Genomic DNA, 23244 nt, shown 5'->3' on the forward strand with positions numbered 1-23244 from the left:
TGAGAGACCTCTAGAGGCTGGGGGTTCAGGCTGTGTGGTCAGTCAGTCAGTTCTGTGGGAAACTATGTGAATTATAGTTTATGGATTCAAACATTTAATATTCCTTTAAATATGAGACAATATTTTGAATACTGCATTTCTCCCATCAGCCGTTTGTCTTACGTTGCAGGATCACACTGCCACCTTCGTTGTACTGTAAACTGTCACCCTTGGGTGACATCAAGTGGCCAACACAAGGAGCTGCAGTGTTCCTCTGAACATCAACCACCAGTGGATGAGACAAAGGAGGTTTTTATTATGACTTTTTTCTCATGAACAGTAATTTGTACAGTGAAGTGTGGATGTGTTTTCTAAAGGCAGCTAATTAAATCTTTTGATCTGTGTCGGGTGTCGAGCTTTTGCTGCCTCATCCATAATGCCATGAAAAGACAAACCATTTAGGCAAGATGTAGATATGAGACTGTGTGCACGGTCCCTCACACATATGTATAAAGGAGTGGACAGACACTGCAGCCTGCAGATCATTCTCACTTAGCTCTGGGGAATTAAGTGCATGAGGAATAATGAAGTGATTTCTGAGAACATTTTAAGGAAGGTGACTGTAACTATGTTTTGTGACAGGCACTGAACACATCGCAGATACTGAGGCTTGCAGGATGAAGCGTCAGTCGGCCTCACACTGCGACAAAAGGTGCTTTTTGTTCTCTACTAGAAATAGACAGGCACATGTAACATTAGCAAAAGGAGGGAATGTGAGAGTGGGAAAGAGACCTCGAGCTGCACTAGATGTCTTATGGCTGTGTAGTGATATGTGTCACCCCATATGTATATACAGCCACACACACAGATGGAGCATCATCTGCGTCATCTCTTTTCATCAGCACTGCCAGGACTTTAGTGTCTAAAGCAAGACATTAAAAACAAACATCAAGTACTTTTTCTTTATTTTACCACTAAATATCTGAGCAACAACAGTGCATTAAAAGACAATTCTCAGTTATCAATATCTCAATGAAAAATTCTTAAAATATGTCTTTATGTACAGCATTTCAAAATCATACTTAGAACTGTGATTAAGTAATTGTGTGAGCACAATATCTATCAGAAGAGAAAACAAAGTGATCATCTTCCATCAGCGTTGTTTGCAGTCTTCAGATGGTGCGACACAAAGACATGAAATAGTACACACACTCACACACACACAAAGGAATAAATACTCCAATGGGATAAATCCTGAAATAAATAAATAAAGTAATAAATACAGAAAAATATACATGTCCTTCACTTGTCAGTCACTTGAGATAAAAGCTTAGTGAATGTAAATGTAGAATTACTGTATATCGATACAGTGAATTAATGATTAATGATGAGTGAATTAATAAATAAATAAGGAGCTGTATAAATAATCAAATAATTGATAAATGCATGTATTTTCATTTTTAAAAGTGATTTATTTATTTATTTCAGGGGACATTTACTTTATAATTCCATCTGGGTAAAAACTTTATATTATATAACAGATGGAATAAATATGAGCTGGGAAATTTGCATTTGCAGAAATAAATATGTTTGGAATTATAGAATAGAAGTGCCCTGAAATAAACATAAATGTCATTTTAGAATGTATTTACTTATTCATTTACAAAGCTCTTTATTGTTTTAATTACTCAAATATGTTAATATTTACAAACATATATATTTCTATCTTTTTTAACCTAATTTATTTATTTCAGGACTTATTTGATGGCTGTAGGCTATTTATTTATTTATTTATTTATTCATGTACATATTTATTTATTTAACACTGATTCAGATGGCATTCCATACACATTATGTGAATGATAATATGCTACAAGAACTGTGGGGGGGGGGGGGGGGGGCGAAACACACACACACACACACACACACACACACACACACACACACACACACATCGAAAGACTGAGAGAATAAAAACAACATGTTCCTATGACATCTTCAAAGGATGCACAAATAAAAAGGCACCATCCACACACAAACATGATCGTTCATGTAAAAAAGAGACACTGTGGAAAATCTGCGCAACAAGCCGGTGAGTGAGCGATCAGCGTCACCTTCATTCCACTGTACATTAAGGTGGCGTTAACATTCAGTAACTAGACATGCTTCCACGTGAGCATATGAAGAGTTCATTTGCAAAAGCAGATAAAAAATTCTAGAATCTTCATTTTTAATTTTTAATTTCCATAAGGTGATATCAGTCAAACCAAAGTTGAGTGACTTTGAGATGTAACAAAACAGACATATCTCAAAAAAATAAAGTTGTATTGAAAACAACAACAACAAAATGCAAAGAATAATTACAAAGCCTCAGCTCATTTTTTTCAAAATGGCACTTATCTGCTTTTGCAAATGAACTCTTCATATAGAGATGAAACAAGAGTGAAGTCTGGTTTTATCTGACAGAGGTCCCTTTCTATAGCTACTATAGTTAAGGCAGAGGAAAGTTCAGAACATGAGTATTATACATAGATGTATGGAAATAATAAATATGATTGTATACTATCCATATATATGTATTTATCTACAATAGTTCATTTAGAGTATCTTTTAAAATGCTGTGAAAAAAGGACATAAGAGAGTGCTGTCCTGGACTACTGTACTCAATATTACACAGGGAATGAATACACATAATCCATCTAAATATAGTAAAACTTGTCAACTGCAAAACCTAAGCACAGGTGAAAGCTTTAGACTGGCTTTTTTTTTTTTTTAACTTTTATTTTTTTTTGCATAGGAGTTGTCTGACAGTAATTTGTCCAACGGAGCCTCATGCTCAATATTTGTGACACCTCGCTTGTGTGGAGAGAGAAATCTACTACAACTAAACGTATCCTTGCTGCTGCTCAGTTTGATTTAAGAAGGGAGGAGAAAACCTTTGAATAGCTGCTGGTTTTCATTCCCTATCACATCTGCGTCCCCCCCGTGGATCTGTCTGCCAGGCTGTCAGAAAACTAATGGATCGACTGAAGCAGGCGCTGTGAAGAGCTCATGTCCAAAAGCTCTGACATGCCCACTTCTGCTCCTTCTTAAAGCTGCACTAATTAACAATTTATAGATTAACAATTGATCTCATGACTGTGTGTAGCCTTACACAAAAAACCCCCACACACACACATGAATTTCACACTTGACCATGTGACCGCATGTACATGTGAAACTCTGCAGTGTTTTCCACATAGTAGCACATGTTGCGCCATAAGAAAACATTATGAAATTCATGTAGGTCTTTAGTGAAGAACCTACAGGGTTGTCACCAGCCTCTGCTCTTCCCTCCAATCTATCGGCCACGTTAGCCTTTTTAAGATCACTGTGATTTTCAAGCCTGCAGTGGTTTTCAGTGAAGAAACCCTAACATACCTACTATACTGTAAGCTAGCTGCCTACAGACAAAGCTACCAGTGAGCTAGTAAACATGACAAAATATCTAACAGCTAAAGAAGCAGGACTTTGTTGAGACCAAAATGAGATAAAAAGGAGACTGAACATTAGCCATACCAGCTTTACAATGAGCTGGGGTTAACCTTAAGTGAAATAATCCTAACCTTTGCTTAAATGCACTGTAGAGATTCAAAATTGAAAAAAAGAAAGACATTAGAGCTGTGTTTTGGACGTTATGGACATGGAAGAAGATTATGAGCTCAGATGTTGAGTACCTGCCAATGCTAACAGCAGCAGTAGCAGATACTCACTGCAACTTAAGAAAACACAAACTGACGAAGCAAATGAGCTGCAAATATTCACAACACGATGGCAGTGTTTCCAGGGAACAGTAAAAGAGCACTGAACAAGTGTGTGTTTTCTTAAGGTACAGTGTTTTGAGCTCTCAGGGCCACCATACATTCATCTAATATTATAGGGGGTAAATCCAAGAGCCAGAGAGACAAACGCTCACTGAGAGGTCGAGGTGGACTTTGTGTTTTCAGCTTGTTCATTGGCCCAAGGTGGCCAACACGAGTCAATTGATGCAGCTTTAGAGTAAAAGATACAACAGCTGGTTAGCAGATCTTTAAAATGGTGAACTGTTTTTTTTTTTTTTAGAAAATATAATATTTTGGACCGAAACACTTCAGAATTTCAAGATCAGAGTCAGGGATGGACATTGTTGTAAATCTTTGCTTTATAAGGTAAGGTAGAAAAACAAGCTAGCTTTTCATTTTGCAGAACTGACACAGTTTGGATGGAAGTGACCCTGACCCGAAACATCAAGTGTAAATAAATACATCTACCAGGCTGGTGCAGAGAAAGACACAGGGTGGAACAGCAGAGGAGTCACTGAAGATCATTTTTCATGATTAGTATCAATGCATGAAACAAAAAGCCTTCATGAGATCATTTAGTGTTGAGATGTAACTCTTGTCCCAGTTGTCCCAAGTGACTGGGATGCTGGACACAACAATCAGATACGTTTTTATAGTAAAACAGGACGTGTTGCATTTTCTGATAAAACTGCTTTGACTCTGGCAACATCGTATTTTACTTGTATGATTACAGTTTTACAGAGAGCAGAGGTCTGCTTCTCTTTTCAGCCACAAGGTGTCAGTATTTCCTCGCAGGCCACATACCCCCTCCCCACTCTGTCCCACACCCACACATTCAGTGTCTGGGCAAACACAAATTAAGGTTAAGAGTCACTGGGTGCGTTTTTTAATACATCCCATATGATGGCTGCTCATTAAACCAACCAGGACCAGTGAGGATGGAGGAGAATTTGTGGAAATGAAAAGAGGAAAAGATACAAACCAGCCTGTGATGGTGTTACATGTACTGTACACATGATAACAGTGGGTTATTATAAGTGGTGTATTAAAGTCTTAGTAATAGCATGCTTATTGTTGCAGCGACTGTTTTCAGTCGTAACAAAGCTGTGAGTCTTCATCTGAAAGATCAAACTTGATTTTAGGAAAGAATGAAATAGAATATATTGGAGGAACAAGTCCAGATTTACAATGTGAGTCTGCCGTACTGCGTACTACGGCATCCTTATGGCTGACTGGTTAGAGTGCGTACCGTATTGGCAAAATGAGCAAATCCCTGGTTTGACTTCCAGCCATCTGGACACTTTAATGCAGGTCTCTCTCTCTCCTGTCTCTGTCCACCACAGAAAAAAATAAAAGTGATCTCTGTGTTTTGTGTTCTGAAGAGAATCTGAAGAGCGATACAGGAATACAATCACATTCATCCATAAGGGAAGAGAAATTAACTCATGTTTGTTTGTTTTTGTGCTAAATTAGCCATTTTATATTTCTTTGGCAGGACCAGTAACTTCCTGGAGTCGATGCTGGTTGCCGGGCAACTGGTCCAAGCGAAGAGAAACTTGGAAGCGATACTATGTGTGAACCAGCGAGGTGTGGAGGCAGTGTGAGGTGATCTTGTCACCTCCAGAGGAGAGGAGAACGGCAAACAGCACCGGGGCTGTTTCAAGGTTTTCTGATTAACTGCCTCATTTATTCAATGAACATTCAGCTGCTCAGGCTTCATATGAAAGTCATAAAAAAACAAGGCTCGCAGTGAAACGTCTAGAGACGATCTCAGCCACCACAGCTCAGCGGTGTAAGACGGGAGATACAGTAGCTGATGAGATGTGGGAGGATGTTGTCAGGTCCTGGTGTAACACATAGAGGGAAGTGCAAACTCTGTTAATTAGTTAAAGGATGAAGCATATGGGTTACTGGACCCCCTGTAAAACGGTGAGACTTAAATTACAGGATAAAAATCTATGTGCATATGCTGTATGAGGGTCGGATGACTGGGAACTTGTGGGGAAATATACCAGAGAGTGGCTGCACAGTTGGACCGTGGAAAACAGAAAATATCTTCCTGTTCAATGGGAGGTCTGGAGAAATTACCAAACAATGAACAATTCATTCATAAAGTGAGCAGTATTTTGGAAAACATGGGATCTCTATATATTCAGTAGGTAACCAGGTGACACCAGTGCTGACCCTGTGTATATACAGATTTATATATTTTCATTAATATAAAACATTTGTGTCTTTCTTTCTTTGTCTTTGGTGTTCTGCGTTTGATTGTTTTCTTATTATTATGATTACACTTGACTTTTCTGTTGTTTTTGTCACGGTACCTTTTTTTTAGTTTGAAGATAGATACCTGCGTAAGACCAGGGGACGTTTTCTGTTTACATCACTCTCAGTATGTATTAAAAAATGCACCCGTTGTCTTTGAATATGTCCTGGTCTTGTGTTGGACAGGGAGGCGGAGGAGGACCAAACTCACCCTACACTTGTTCCAGCTCTTTGCAGAGTGGTTCAGCGGTCAGTGCAGTTCTAGTAAGTAAAATGATAAACAACACACACACACACACACACACACACACAGAGGCACGCAAACACGCGGGCACACATGCATACACGCACACAGGGCATCAATGATAACAATAAAATCTTTTTAAAAAAAACAATCTGACATCAGGCAGTAACAGTCTCAAGGAGCATATACTGGGGCGAGGGGGGGGGGGGCTGTACTGTTAGCTGCCCTTTATGTGCACAGTCATGTTCAGAAACCTTGAAAGTCTTGAGGGTCCACTAGAAGATGGGTGTCAGAGCAAAGTGTCCATCAACAGCTTCCGTAGAAGAAAACGCTGGAGCTGCCAGTCACGAACGAGAGGCGTCCGACCTCCTGAAGACGCCGCGCAGGTCGGAGTTAAGTGAAGCTCGGCCGTCAAAAGATTCTTACCTCGTCCTCTGAGCTGTAAAAAGACAACTGCTTCTCTTACTTTCCAAATCCAATACAATAAGTCTAAATACAGAAACCCTACAATAAGAAGAAGATTAAGTTAAATTGCGCATTTAATATTTCCCTGCAATTGCATCAGCATCAGCGCTGATTTTTTTTCTATGTAGAAACATTAACTCTGGATCTGTTTTCTTCTTGGGTTAACTCAAACCTCTCTTTGATTATCCAAGGTAATAGTAGACTAGAGATGACAGTAAAGGCCTTTCCCTCTGCTGTTTCATCTGATAGTTTCCATATGTAACAATATTTACAATGACATCAACTATCAAGGTAAACTTGAAAACTCTAGCAAACAAGCGCGAAAAAACCCCCCAAAAAACCAAAACAAAAATCAAATTAAAAAAAGTGCTATAATATAATGTACATATATGAACACAGCTGCGATTCTTCCTCGTGGAGGAACGTTGTGTTTGTAAGTGCCATGGTTCTGAGTCTGTGTGTGATGCCTTCACATCTATCTTACATTATATGTTCAGTTCGGTTCACCAGCCTGATAAGTCACGACTTTGTTAGGATTTTTGGTTCCTGTGTTTGTTTTGCCTCCGTGCTACAGCGCTAGCGAGGGCCGTCAGGTGAGAGGACCGAGGTGAGAGAGAGGCTGAGGAGGATGGCGACTTGGAATGATGTAATGCACAGAGGGAGGTCCCAGGGATGTGGGAGCCCAGGGCGTCCGCTCGCATCTGCTGAGGTTGCTGAGGGTTGCTTTGAAGGAGGAGGAGGAGGAGGAGGAGGAGGAGGAAGAGGAAGAGGAAGAGGAGGAGGAGCTGGCTCCTCTGCTGGTTCTGGAGTGACCGGGAGCCTCAGAAACGGTGCGTCTGGTGGGTGTACTGGGAGCTCTGCTGGGATGACGACGTGTATCCCATGGTGCTCTGGGGCTGGGTTGAACCTTGGACGTTGCTTTGGTAACCAAGGCGGGAGCCAGAATGCTGCCGTAGAGACGGGAGGGAGAGAGAAGACGCAGCAGTGAGCGGCAGAGACATCTTAAAGCTCACACAGAGCTGTGCAGAGTGTTAATTGCAGCCACCATGAACAATATGATTCCCCTATCAATTCATCTACTCACTGATTATTCATAGAACTTATAATATTTAACTATTCCACATTAAAACATCTCAAAACAACTTGACCTTTGTTCAGTATGCTGTGTTCCTACATGTTCCCCAAATTTCTCAAATCAGAGAAATCTGTTATTTTAATATCACCAAATCCACCTCTATGATCATGTTGTGTTTGACTGACAGAAGCTCAACATCTTCCTCTCTTGTTTTAAGCCAGAAATATTCTGAAGAGTCCACAGAGAGGTCTTGGTCAATCACTCTGCAGGTGTTTCTACTGTGGAGATGACAATGTCTTTAGTTATGGTTTAGATAGAGAGACGTGTTAAAGTCAGACAGTGGCATTTAAAAATGTCACAAACACTCTGATCAGCACAAACTGTCCAACCCAAACCATGACAGAAGAGCTCAGCTGAGACAGGACAAGAACGTGTCTGTGAGGAGCTGAGCTGACCTGGTTACATGTCTCCACTTCACTCTTGCATGTGCAACACAGCATCATTTAGGAGAATGACTAGAAAATATGTGTGTGTGTGTGTGTGTGTGTGTGTGGCCTGTGGGACAGTGGGATGAGGGATCAATAAGGGGAAACTAGGACGCCTACAGCTCACCACCCTCCTGCTATGTCAGGCCACCCAATTGGTTTATTTATACATCAGCTACCAGCCGCCTCACATGCAGCCCCTGACACTTTATCAAGAATGCCTCTAAACTAATGCAGTCTATCACACCAGTCCTGCACCAGTCCCTCCTCCAGGATGCTGCTGACGCTCAGTTTTGTTTTTTGCTGAGGGGTGGGGGCTTTTACGCCTTTAATTGACAGGATAGTCGGAGAGAAATTAACCACGTGGAAACTGATGCAGACATGGTTCAGTTATTTAGCCTCTCTTTACTGAAAAAAATGGGACAAAATAGTACAAACACTAGGACAACTCAGAGTGTCTATAGTCACTAACACCTGCCAGTCTGAGTGTAACCATGTGAGTTTCGTTCCTCTCCACGACCAGCTCAAAAATTGAGAGAGAATTTAACTTCTCTGCTCATTCTCTTTCCATATAAAATCTAAGCGGCTGCAGCCACAACAGAGAGTACAGCAAATCACAGCTGTGAGACCCAGCATGCACAGTGGAGTGTAAGGCCACTTTAAAGAAAAAATAAGAAATCTGAAAATTAGAGAATGGAGTTGTAATGAAGTAACAAAAAAAACAAAGAAAAAAAAAACATCACGTTCAGGAATATTACCAGCAGATAGAAAAAGGGTTGAGAGAACAGTCAGTGCAGGTCTGAGCTGCTCCTGGAAGACACAAAAATGCTACAAAACAACTTCATCAATTTGACAACATGTATTTGCAGTGTGTTGAACTGTAGAAACTTTACAGGAGGCTTGATGTGTTGACAACACAATTCAAAAGCCGCACAGCAGCCAAACCACAGATTTTACTGCAGGTGTGTTGCATGAGATCTTAGTGTCAGATAAGTACCTGATAACCTGCCCATCTGTGCTCGTCTCTTTATGTGATAGACTTGAATGTGCAGCTCAATCATTCATGCTCATGTCATTGCACTCTCCGCCACGCAGACATCTCACTCTCTTTAGCTCTGCTGCGATAAGAGCGAAGCCAAAGCAGGAAACAAAGGCTCACAGGCACCTTTTCTATCGGGACCATGTGGAATGTACGGTCCTTATCAGTTGGCCGGCAGGCTGTTGTTATGTGGTGTGTGAGTGTATGTGTGGGTGTGTGACACACACACAAACATGTAGCCTGTTTGTCCATTCTCTGACCTCTCTCATCAGCACAGAGGGATTATTTCTGCATATATTTGGATTAAAAAATGGACTCAAAAACTCCTAAACACCCATTAATCTGGGTCCCTGTTCATAAGGCTTGTTACGGCTAAAAGTAGCTCCCGACTTTCTGATTTAGGGGACACCTTACTGTAGGACTATTTTTCCAAAGCCACTTAGTGTTAAAAGTAGCAGCTAATTTTGGGAGATGAGCAGGAGACTCCAAACTCACAAAAAACAAATCAGCAGCAGCTTCCTCTGTGGTGTCCAACGCACAGCAACATGCTCCGTACCACCACTGCTTTGAGCCCTCAGCTGTTACTTTGTCACTTTGTTACTGATCAGTCTGCCTTCCTTCAGAGACATCGTAGCTGGACTTCCACTTCTCTGCAGAGTAGCCACAGAACTGAATCATCTCCATCTATGGACATTTTGTGTGACTCTCAGACGACCCTGTGACCCTTTCAGCCTCAAGAAAAAAAAGTCTGGTTTCACTGGACTGAAGGTATTTTATGACTTGGAAGAATTTCTGGTGAGGTTTTAGGACATATTTATACATGAACTTATTCCAAAGAATTTAAGTTATTAATAAGAAACAGTTAAGGTGGTTTTGAGACACTGAGTTTTAGTGGCAATCTGATGATGCAACAGTGTAGCTCACATGGGATCCTACTGACCTGGTACTCTGACTGCAGCACTCCGGTGCCTGAGGAGGCCCCAGAGGGTCCAATTCGAGGTTTCTTGTTGGGCGGCCCCTGGTCCTGACCGTGTTGTAAACCCCCGCCGGCGGTGGCCCCTGTGGCTCCGGCGGTGCCGTTTGTTTGGGCAGAACTCTGCTGAGAGGGCGCCTGCTGGGCCGTCGTCTGCTGCTGGTTCTGGGCCTGAGTCTGGCCTGTCGTCTGCTGGTGCTGTTGAGTCTGGTTCTGCAGATGGAAACATGGGGCGACCAACAGAGGCTCAACGTTAGTGATTAAAGAAGCTGTGGAGAGTGGGGGAGGTATGAGCTTAGAAGTGTGGGAGAAATCCAACATGAACATGAGAGATCATCTGTTGGGTAATTAATAAAACGAACGTGAGGAATATCGTATTATTTTACTGTGTATGTTTGTACCAGTTAAAAGGTATCAGTGTGTGGTATCAGGTGTTAGCCTTTTTGCAGAAGGAACTTCATGATTTGCACCTTAATTCAAAGTATTTCTATTCTGAGAGCTGCTGTATATAAAATGGAAAGTTTACCTTCTCTGTTTTCTCCTCTGGCTCATCTTCATTGAGAAACTCTCGTTTGGGGTAGGGGATCTGACACCCAGCAAACACACTATAGACAAAAACACAGGTCAATGATTGAAACATTACCATGCTGTAAAACTCCGGTTCAAATACAGGAAAAACAATCGTCATGCAGTAATCACTTTGGGCCTTTGTTTCCTGAGCTGAATCATGACAAAGGAAAGTCTGTTGCAACAGTTAAGACTCACTCTGTGGTTGGTAATGGGTCCTCCAGGAAGTAAGGGTCCTGCAGTGCCTGCTCTGATGTGATTCTTTTGGTGGGGTCCATTGTGAGGAGTTTCTGGAGCTGAAGACAGAAGAGCACACACACATAGTGTTACAGGACACAAAGACAATGTAAATGTTAGGATACGAAAGTGTGCAACTGGATTACAAATCATAGAACAGCTGAGGTTAGAGTGCAGATGTTTAGGTTGGAGGCTGTCACATCTGTATTACATACAGTATAGAAAGAACAACCAAGAAGCTTCTCATGGTCAAAGTCTCAAGCTGCCAGGCTCACCTACCCAACCTTCAGGTGATGACACTTGACCACTGAGTCTTGTCACATAAATATAATTCTTTTATACTTTCTGTCTGGAGGATCCCCGTACATAAAGGGCCATGGGAAGTTTCAAAATGCCATCTAAACTATTATTTCTTTTCTCTGAATGTGGGGCTAATACACATTGGTTCATATCAAAGAACTGTGCAACACATTAAGGGCTGCACCTGACTGAACTTACAGATCCAGGGGAACATGATGCATTTAAACCATCAATATAAACAGACTGTGATTGTGTAACCATGCTATGTGTGAATGAGAGGAACAGTTTGTGTTCACAGGGTCTTCTTCCTCTATGCATAACGTCTCAGAATGAATAAAGAATAAATCTATGAATATTCTGTCACTTAAAACACAATAATGGATAAACGTTATGTTTTACACATCGACAGTGGTTAATTTGAGGTTTAATGATTAGCAGCTCTAAAAGACAAATGAAGAGCAGCTGTTCACAGCTGTAACAAGACACTTATTGTCAAGGTTTGTTGTGGAAAATAAATAAATAAATAAATAAATAAAACAATCCAGTCATCTCAATCTAACAGATCAGTTTTACATAAAAGTATGTCATATAGACACAACTGTTGCACACTGTTTACCCACTAATCTATGACACATCACTCTCATACTCCAGGGCTGTGTGTCATGGTGTGGTGTGACAACATGCAAATACTCAAACAGGACTTTCACCTGCTTCACAGTCATAAATCAACAATTTTTTGTTTGTGAGTTTGAGTGTACATGCATGAACGAGTGTGCACACCTACCAAGAGAAAAACTTTGCTGTCGGGTTTGACTTTATGTTTCTCCATGTATTTGATTAAGCTGCTGTTTGCGTACCTGTCAGTTGACAGAAACAAAGACACACTTAAAAAAAAAGGGCAATTTCTGTGAGTTTGTGATGATGTCAGATAATCACAGTGTTTCCTCACGTTGTCCTTCTGAAGTCCTTCTGCAGTGTTGGGTACTCTGGCATCTTCCTGATGTCTTCCCAGTCCTTATCTGAGCAAGAAAAAGGCAAAATTATCCAATTAAATCAACAACAAAATGTGCAAACGGCGACAGCCACTCCATGTAGCTAACAGTCTTTTAACCAATGTTAACAGATAATGCTGCTCTGCTCTGAGCTTCCTGCTACACATGAGCATATTTGACTATATTCAGACACTGATCAGACTGTGTGGAACATGGTGTTTGTGTAGTGATAACATAAGTGTTGAACAAAACCTCTTATTTTTATTCTTCATTAGAATCGTAGGCAGAAAAATGTAATTTCGATAATTAGATCATAATATGACAAGAATAATGTCACAAAATATGTCACAAGAGGTTTATTTTAGCTTCTGTTTCAGAGATCTCAAAGATTGTGAAGTCACTGAGTCTATTGTTAAACAAACAGCAGCTGTCAGAAGCAACTCAGGCTGCACTCTATCTCACATGCTGGAAATATTAAAGGGACAACGAGGAGTTTTGGAAAAGCGAAGTGTTTTCACACTACATTTATGAGCCTCTGCGTGCACCGTAGAATCCTTCGACCGGCGCAAGACGGACTCATGTTTTCATTCATCAAGAATTAAAGTCAGAGGTTCAAAGAGGTTCAGTTACCGTCGTAGTCCCGACCATAAACGGCGATTTGGCTGCGTTATTCTCATGAGCGTCCGCGAAACCGAAAGTAAGGAAACACTGGTCGGCTCGCCCAGCATTTCCGCCAGAGGCGGTCCTGGCTAGTTTTACGCCCTGGGCTAAACCATCCCTTGTCTGTAATCTGTAATGCATTTCGATTACTCAAGTAAAGTAATACTAATAGTACTTTCTGGATTACTTTTAGTGTATTTCAAAATCACCTGCCTGAGCGCCTTTAACACTGAATTTGATCTTACACATGATCTTATAGGCTACCGTGGTTCCTTTAAATTAAATCATCAATAAATGTGTTTGAATTTGTCAAACCACAGTTTAATTTGTTATTGATCATCCAGCCATATTTAAATGATTTTTTTAAATAGCCAATCACATAAAATTATAGGCTTAGGCTATATTAAAACTGAGCAGCTTGACTACAGCCTCTGAACCTCAAAAAAAAAAAATACACAATTTAAAATAGTTTTTGTTTGTGAGTGTAGGGCCAGCAACATGATGATATTTTGAATATAAAGTAATGACATGAACCACTGTTTCATCTGTAGGCTAAACTAAAAATGTGCTTAAACTCACTTCTCTGCTGAAGTCGGTGTGGTTTTGGAAACAGCGTGACGTTGCTGTTAAACCCTATGGTTAAACCATGCTGCTCATTAGAAACATCATGACAGTCCAGGATCCTTTTTAACACATGATCCTGTCGCAGTTCATTCATGTTGTTTACCAGAGACCGGACATTGAAGAGGAAGAAGAGGAATATTGCTGGGCATCCCATAGCAACATTACCAAAATGAAGCCAACTTCAGGGCGAGGAGTTTAGCGCTTAAAGACCCACTCCCGTGAAAATCGTGTTTTTTGAGCTTTTCACATGTTCCTGTGGCATTTTTCTTGTGTTAGAGCACTTATCAGCAGAGAAGGAAGTGCAAAATTGCATTTCAGAGTTTTTCTGCCTTCAAACTGCTGTGAACCAATGGCAGACTCAAACTGGCAGTTTCAGGAAGACTGGAGTTGAGGGTGTCACAGCTCCAGGGGAGGGCACTAGTGCTACAAGCTCCCGCCCCGCTCTGCATCTGGCTCAGAGGTGAAAGCCTTCACAGCTCGGTGTAGCTGTCAAGGTATAATAGGTATAGCTCACCTGGTAGAGCAGCTTGCACTGTGAGCAAGGACTATGCACCAGTCTGGGATCGAATCCCAGTGTGGAGTTTTACGTTAAACGCGCTGAATCTGTAATTGTACAATGTCCAGCTGTCAGCAAGCGGGGGGGTGGGGTGCGAGGAGGTGGCTGGGCGGGTGCAGAGCAGCGCAGTCTCCGCCCACCCCCCAGAGGTGCATTGCTAATGTGCATGGCTAATGAGCTGGTTTTAAAATGGCCGAAAAGGGTCGCGGGAGTGGGACTTTAACCCTCCTTTCTTTCCCCGCATGAGAGCCCTCTGGGCCGGCGGAGCATCCGACGTGAGACCTCAGCAGTCGCAAGTTGACCCCCCCCCCCCACCTCGCCTCTCTTGACACACACACAACCTGTAGTAGACCCAGTAGCCTATATGTAGTAGACGTCACCTATGACTCTCAGCAGCAAGTTGACGTGACATAGGGGCGCCCCAGAGACCACTCCACTAACTTGACGGCGAGTTTTTTTTTTTTTTTTTTGGAGAGCGCTCGTGCGCCCTCACAAAGATTGCGCCCTGGGCGGTCGCCCATATTGCCCATAGCTAAAACCGGCCCTGATTTCCGCCACCACTAATAATACCAAAATAACGATAGAGACAAAACGATATATTTATCGAAAATGGAGCCATTAACAAGTGGTAACGTAGATTCATCCACATTAACGTGAGGCTTTTTTATAATCAAATAGAAACTCCTCGTTGTCCCTTTAAATATTATCAGATTTTTTTCTGTCCAAATTGTACATGTTTTACTCTCGTAATATATAATATACAGCTTGATTCTCTAAATATAACTCTGAAAATTACAACTTGATTCTCAAAATTTCAGATTTCTTCTTCCTCAATGTGGTCCTTATCATCAGATACTGTACAGACATAGACAGAGGTAAGCAGCAGTAACGATATACCTACTGATTCTGTCTCACAAGTTTATTTAACGGTACTAGTTGGGTTTTTGATCACTGATGTGATGATGGCCCAAGAAACACAATAATGCCCCATCAACAGTATGGATTCAGGCCACTGTAAACGTGTCAGTTGTGTAGGTTTAAAACATTTAGATATTTGCCTGTAAATATTTTACATGGACACAAGGTGTTTACATACAATTGAACACATATACACAGTCACAATTTTTGTTTGTTTGTAGGAAACTCTACAGGGCAACTTTAAGTCAACACTCCCAACTGTGAAACCAAGACTAAAATTCACTTGATGTTTATTTAGGAGGAGTGAGTCACCATCACATCCTTTACAAGATGAAATCAGGTTGGTGTGAAGACAGAAGTGTGATCACTAATATTACTGATGCTATTTGTTTTATCTAAGAGAGACAGATTTTAATGCCACATTTTAATCAGTAAACACACTATAGTTATAATTTTATCGTATGATCAATATGCTATCCTGTTTGTTTGTACACCTTTACATCAGCACATTGCGTGCAACTATGTAAACTGGCATTTAGTGCATGCTTTGTATAATAAGCATTAGAATTTGTTTTCACATTTATCATCTGCATGGATCCGTGTCTGCATGTAGATGTGCAGATGTAGTTGTGTATTTGCATTTTGTTCCGACCTGCAGGGAAACCCATGACACTGAATATCCTGTCCAGCTGGTCGTGGTGGAATGGGTTGCTGGTCTTGATGTCTTCCTGGCGACAGTGGAAGATGGGCTCCGACGTTAGAAGCTCCGCAAAGATGCAGCCAATTGCCCAAATATCTGATGCACAAATACACACACACACAGTCAAAGTTGGTGTAAGTTGGATTTTATATTAAAGTAGTGTCACCAGGGTCCAAAACTAACTTTTTTTTACCAGCCAGGCAGATATTTTACCAGCCAACCAAGTAAAAATTGCGTTTAAGTGCTGTATATTGCTATCAGTATTATTTAATGTGTCATTTGGGTCTTATATGTGATTCTCAATCAATATTTTAGTAGTAGGCTATGCACTAATACTAGCTATTAGGGGTGTGCAAAGCATCCGGTATTTGTATTTGTTGAGGGGGGGAAAGTATTTCTATTTGTATTTGTGTTCGAGTAAAATTCAAAATAGGTGTAAAAATCCAGCTTTTTTTAGATACACTTCTAATTCTAATCCATTATGAATCCCACCACCACCTGCTGAACAGACAGAATATAAACAAATGAACTATAATTACTTCAAAAATCTCTCTCTCTCTCTCTCTTACAGTTGTTTAGGATTGTGTGCGGTGTTTTTAATCATATATTTTTTAAAAGAATAATAATTAGTTTAAAAAATATTTTTATCAGTAATTTCTTTTTTTCAATTACTAGACAAGGCGACCCCATCTGAATTCCAGGCGACCCCATATGGGGTCCTGATCCCAAGGTTGAAAAACACTGCTCTACTGTCTTTCCTGTCTGCTCTCAAAGCGTGTGTGTGTGTGTGTGTGTGTGTGTGTGTGTGGGGGGGTAATGTAGTGTTGATTCTCTCTCACACACACAAACACACGCGCGCACACACATGTTGTCAGCGGTGAGGTCCGACCAGAGCGATTGACATGTGTCCAACCAACCCAATCAGACGCGCGGTTCAGAGTCCGGACCGAGAATTAAAAGTTGGACCGCGCTGGTCCGTGCTTCAGCACCCGTGTGTCGGGCCGCGTCTGGTTTTAATTAATACGGGGATAAACAGCGCCGCGGTCACCGTAGCTGATCACTGCCCTATAAGCAATGAGGACATTTTTTTTTTTTTACCGGGCGCGCTAAACAACACAAACGGGTACCACAGTAACAACAGATCCACCTCGACGCTGTGAATGACGGCGTGACGCGCTTACCTGACCAAAGATCGTCTCTGCTGGAAAGACACATTACTCTGTCAGGAAACAACATACCAGCATCGTTCTCCACCAGTAACGAAAAAATGAAATTTTCGTCGGTAAAAAAAAATAACTCGCCAGAGTGGCGAGTGGTCTTAAAAATTTACCAGCCAGAGACAAAATCTACCCGTAATTGGCGAGTGGCGAGTGTTAGTTTTGGACCCTGAGTGTCACTATTTTAGTGTTTTAGACTCAGTTTGGGTCTGATCTTAAACATGTAGTTGTATAACTGAGGCTGAGGATGATTTAACAATATTTACAATCTAATATTTAAAGGGATAGTTCACCCTAGAATGATATTTCGCTCATTATCTACTCACCCTCATGTTGACTAAGGGCTGGGAGAAGTTTCAGAGTCCTCCGTCCCTTCTCTGAGTTACAGGGGGTCTCAGCGTAGCAGTGCATGTCCATATAACGGTTGTAAAGGGACACCAGAGCTCTTCGTAAAAAAACACACACAAAAAAACATCCAAATACCTCCATGCTGCTCGTATGTAATGTCCGTCTTGTGCTGAAGCCCCAAATTGCGTAATTGTCCCGAAAAAAATTAAATAAGTCTATATTTTAAGCTTGTTTGTAGCGGAAGCTTCTCAAAGCTCCTCTTCCTGGTCCGTCCAAATCTCGCGTGATTTGCGCCGGCGTCAGCTTCCACTACAAACAAGCTTAAAATATAGACTTATTTAATTTTTTTCGGGACAATTACGCAATTTGGGGCTTCAGCACAAGACGGACATTACATACGAGCAGCATGGAGGTATTTGGATGTTTTTTTGTGTGTGTTTTTTTACGAAGAGCTCTGGTGTCCCTTTACAACCGTTATATGGACATGCACTGCTACACCAAGACCCCCTGTAACTCAGAGAAGGGACGGAGGACTCTGACACTTCTTCCAGCCCTTAGTCCACATGAGGGTGAGTAGATAATGAGCGAAATATCATTCTAGGGTGAACTATCCCTTTAACAGACAGATTCCAGACACACATCAATCTCCTGCCTTTAATTCAAGAACGAAAATAAGATAATTTACCAAAATGGCAAACATTTACCAAAACACAGGACACAATAACAGCAGGACAGTTTGTATATATCTGTCTCTGTCATACCTCACATACCACAATATAAAGATGGCCTGTGACACAATAGGTGCACAGAGTGTGAACCAGTGTGGCGACATGTTCCAGGAATGATAAATATAGACATGTAGACACTTCATACCGATGATAATTATAGGTCATGTGGGACTAGACCTTCTAAACCAGGAATGTGGATTCATATTCCCAATGAGAGACCTTGGATGGACGCACTGCATGACAGATAGTCATCATGCAAACTTCATTGTTTCTACTAAATCACCCACCTGTGTCACTCACACAACCATTCAGGTCAAAGTCCTGAGTTAGGGCAGGGAATCACATGTTCATGTATACACGTGCACACACCCACACACCCACACCCACACAGGAGGGCTGTCTTCTTTGCACATTTGAACCCCATTACTCACCAATAGCTTTGGTGTAGTGCCTGGCCCCCAGCAGAAGCTCGGGGGCCCTGTACCAGAACGTCACCACCACAGGGTCGAGGTCCGCCAGAGGCTTTAGGGGAGAGTTGAAGAGTCTGGCGAAACCCATGTCAGCTAGAGTCAGCAGAGAGAGAGAGAGAGAGAAGATACGTGTATGTTAATAAAGACACCACCTGGCACATCTGCTTCACACATGCATAGTAGATGATCTTCATCTAGCTCAGTCAAGAAAGCTCAACTTTATTTTAAGAAGGGTTATTGCTTAACAACAGAGTTCACAGAGCATTTAATATAAACTGTGTGTGTGTGTGGCACCAGACCGCATCCTCATGTATTCATTTGCTCATTCTGATAGTGTGCGAGAGGCGCTCTGACAGAGAGGCCATTTGTTTGTTCTCACCTCTAAACTGTAATTATCATTAATCAACTTCACAGACACCTGAAGCTTTCATTCCTACTTTTGTTGCAAGTGAAATATTTTCACATTCATCTGTAAATAGGGTCCAAAGTTTTACATACAGCAAATTTCATAAATACGGGCTCTGGATTCTGGCGAGGTGAAAAGGTTACAACAGTAAACTTCATAGTAAAATGTGTCATAGTATAGAAATGAGGGTGAGTCGTCAAGAGAAAGCTGAACCCCTCCTCTGACCTGAAATTTTAAATCCCTTTCATTTGAAGGTTCCTTTGTGAGAAGCGATCAGACCAGTTGGACAGGGGAACATGAGTACATCTACACTTCATGGCCGGTGGAGCGGCCCCTGAGTCGTAACAGTCACTCCGTACAGAGAGATACTCGTCAGCGGCAGTTGTAGAGGGTCTAGTTGCGGTTGGTACTATTACTAGGTGCACAGGGTTTAAAAATAGACTCCAGTGCCGCAGCATTACCCTTCAACAGTCCCCTGGCCAGCTGCCTTACGCAACAGCACTGATCCCGGCTCCCTGTCGACCTCCTGCATAGAAGGTTAAGCACTGCTGCTATCGGACACTCAAACAGGTCAACAGCCTCATTGATCTGTCGTCCTGGTGATAACTGTATCATTTGTCAGTCAAGCGCTGTATGGAGCTGGTCTCTCAGTCTTACCGATTTTGACTCTTCCTCGTTCAGGACCCTCCCCCATCACCAGGATGTTTGCTGGTTTCTGGAAGACACACAGAAATATTAGATGACACTTTAATTTGGAGGCTCCATTGAGTGTAAACACTTCCTGGTTTTAAAAAAGCGACTCTCCTCTGTGTGAGCTCGGTGGTTCGGCAGCACTGGCTGTCCCTCTGATTATTGAACCACACGACCACATGATCACGTCAGTCAGCCATTTCGCATCCAGAGTGCACTTGAAAGTCCTCTTGGCATCCCGCAGCTCACACACACACCTGGTTGTGTTTGTCTGTTTTTTTGGGTGAGGAGCTTGTGGTGCACAAAAATAGGCACATGGGAGTAAAAGCTGCATTAGCCCACTGACCTACATCAGTGGGAGATGGAAGTGTTGTAAAAAAGACTATAGCCCTGTCTGCTCTTTGCACAATGCTAATTATTATTATTATGAAGTCTTTATCTGAATAAGTCGTTTCATCTCACACATACAGATTAGACAGACACATATGAATTCACAAAGAATAAAATGGACACACAGTGAGCAAACATATACTGTACAATTTCATCATCATCGCCATCATCGTCATCATCATCTCTGCTGCTCATGCAAGGATATAATTTAGTTTAGTTTATTTACTATAGCACAGTTTAGAAATATATAGAAATGTGACAAAAATGACAAGTAATATACAGTGCAAGGAGAGGCGAAAAACCCAAAGGGCTTATTTGAAGCCTCACCTAATAAATATTCAAGCAATACTGCCAAACAAAAAATGTTTGATAACAACAAATATAATAAACAAAATGCTAATACTCATTTAAAAGTGGGTACATGTGTCTGTGTGTGTGTGTAGAATTAGTTGTTTATTGTAATATTTGAGATGTACCTTGGGATAACCTCTGCCCAGGCTTGATGAAGCGGTGAGAAAAGAATGACCGTGATGAAGCTTATTGCGGTGCGACACAGAGTCGAGTGTCTTCAGTGTGGTGGGAGCAGCACATAGATCAGAGAGTATGAAGCTACTTTGGGATGGTGGAGCAAGAGACTGAATCAAACACTGACAAATGTTTGCTCTGAAATAAATTGGATCACAGTGAAGCCCCCCCCCCCCTTCTCTGGGCTGTGGGGAGCTGGAGATGGTAATAAATCTGTGTGAGTCCTCTCTCACACACATATACATAGATATATAATCATGTGACGGTGGATCACGTGACACTATGAGCTCTGGTTTGCTCTGGTTTCCTTTCTACCCGTTCCTGAGGGAATTAAAGATCAGGTTCCTTGCTGCTAAAACGCTTCGTTATGTTCCAGAGAGCTGTATGATGCTCAAACTAAACATCAACTATAGCGGATAAGCAGAAAGTTATCTGATTTCTTACTTTTTTTACATATTTTTCACACTTAAATGTTTAAGATCATCAAACAAATTTAATATTAGACAAATATGTAAATATAAAATGCAGTTTTTAAATGATGATTTCATTCACTAAGGGAAAAAAGCTATCCAATTCTATCTGGCCCTGTGTGAAGAAGTATTTGCCCCCCTTGTGAAATCATGAACTAACTGTGATAAACCAAATTTTTACGAAAGCTGAGTTCAATTTCACTATCTACACCCAGGCCTGATCAGTGCCAGACCTGTTGAATCCAGAAATCGCTTTAATAGAAGCTGTCTAAGAGAAGTGAAGGAGGCTGAGAGATCTCAAACAGCAACACATCATGCTGCGATCTAAAGAAATTCAAGACCAGATGAAAAAGTCACTGACATCATCTCCTATTGACATTTTTCACAGCACTGTAGATGCCTTATATTGTAAAACCTTCATTAGTGCACCTTTAACTCTTCAGGCTATTTTACTTGTGTACGCAACAAGCAGGAAATATAATATTGACACATTATAAGTCATTTGTAGGAAAATGTTAGTAGATATTTGCCTGTTTACACATCCAACAAACACGCAGCAGTATTAGCATTCAGATGCATGAATCAAACAACTTGGCAAATCTAAGTCTATTTACCTTTACTTACTTTTTTTTTTTTTTTTTTTTTTTACTGTTGTTTATCTCTCAAATTTGCTTTCTTCTTCCCCTGAGGGTTACACCCGAAAACGTTTTGCTTTACTTGTTGGTAATTTGGTAGTGAAAAGAGTGAAAATGTGTGTTGGGCCCCCGAACTTCATCTATTTCTGACGCAGCAACAATTTGCTGGCAGCTGATGATTTTATAAAACCAAATAGAGCTAATTACATGTTACAAATACACAGCAAAGATGGGGGTAATAAACCATTAACTTAAAACTGGCATAAAAAACATTTACATTATATTTAGTATCAATAAATCAGTCTGAAATTATCCACCCAAAGGCAGATACAGGAAATATATTTCCTGTATCTGCCCACAGCTTTTTCATATTGTGTGTGAACGCTTCACATTATATACCTGCAGACATACAGTACATTGGTCTTTACACCTTTATTAAATTAAATGGCGTTAGTCGGCTACAAAGGAATCATGTCACTACATCAGACTTGGTCCATCATGATGTGTTGTGTTGGATTACAGAGGCTCATTGTTCCTGACCATTTTTTTAAAAGCAGGATTCTAATACAACCCACCTGTTCACATTTCATTAACCATAAAACAGAAGGGGCGGTGCGTGGCGCAGTGGGTAGAGCGGCCGCCCCATGTAGAGGCTACAGTCCTCGCCGCAGGCGTCCCCGGTTCGAATCCCGCGTCGGGCAGACCTTTCCTGCGTGTCATTCCCTCTCTCTGCCTCCCCATTTCCTGTCTATCTCTACTGTCATCACTATCAAATAAAGGCAAAAGGCCGAAAAATATACTTTAAAAAAAACATAAAACAGAACAAGCAATTCCCACCTCTTTGACCATATTTGGACTAACTGGGAGTTAGGGGCGGGGTCAGACACAGTGACATCATGTAGGCTTTTACCATCTTTACAGTTCTTTACACTCCCCAGAGAGGTCCTTTATCCATTTACTGAGCTACTGTTGTCGTGCGTGACACTGCAGTGAAAACCAGTGGGTTTATTAATCACCACTGTTCACAATCCTATTGAAAAGTGGTCTTTGGACTTGTGTGGTGAAAACAGGGCCTTTAGTCATTTCCATTGTTGCGAAAGACATTTCTTGGAAAGTAATTAGCAACGTGAGGGAGTGTGGCTGACACTTTGATCATAGGGGTCACAGAGGGGACAGCATGGACACACACGCACATGCACACACACAGCTGAACACCAATCAGCAGTATGCCTTGTGCACCAAATCAGCTGGTGACATCAAACAAACAGATGCTTCATATTTAATCAGCGGTCCATGTGTTTGAAGTTTATACTTGTCCTCTTCTACCGCAGGATGCAGGATCTGCCTGTCGTCAAACAGCCTGTCCATTCTCCCCGGGTGTCTGAGTGGACATGAACCCTCTGGCTCGGCGGACTCGGACCTGCCTGATAAACACGTATTGTTGCTATAGAAACAGCACTACTAA

General features: G+C 41.4%; 1 protein-coding gene across 1 annotated transcript in view; it reads right to left on the reverse strand.

Annotated features, from left to right (window-relative positions):
• Positions 1-6045: 6045 nt before the first annotated feature.
• cdk19 (cyclin dependent kinase 19) overlaps positions 6046-23244 on the reverse strand; it is a 62006-nt gene continuing 44807 nt past the window's right edge. The window contains exons 5-13 of the mRNA XM_085771110.1: positions 19727-19784; positions 18625-18756; positions 15853-15996; positions 12400-12469; positions 12235-12307; positions 11112-11209; positions 10873-10951; positions 10314-10559; positions 6046-7721 (exon numbers count right to left, since the gene is read on the reverse strand). Coding sequence (XP_085627236.1) covers positions 7596-7721; positions 10314-10559; positions 10873-10951; positions 11112-11209; positions 12235-12307; positions 12400-12469; positions 15853-15996; positions 18625-18756; positions 19727-19784 — 1026 coding nt within the window. The 3' untranslated portion in view covers positions 6046-7595. The remainder of the gene's footprint in view (positions 7722-10313; positions 10560-10872; positions 10952-11111; positions 11210-12234; positions 12308-12399; positions 12470-15852; positions 15997-18624; positions 18757-19726; positions 19785-23244) is intronic.

This window comes from Trachurus japonicus, chromosome 24 (genome assembly GCF_045865225.1).
Source record: "Trachurus japonicus isolate A0001 chromosome 24, Traja_1.0".
NCBI lineage: Eukaryota > Metazoa > Chordata > Actinopteri > Carangiformes > Carangidae > Trachurus > Trachurus japonicus.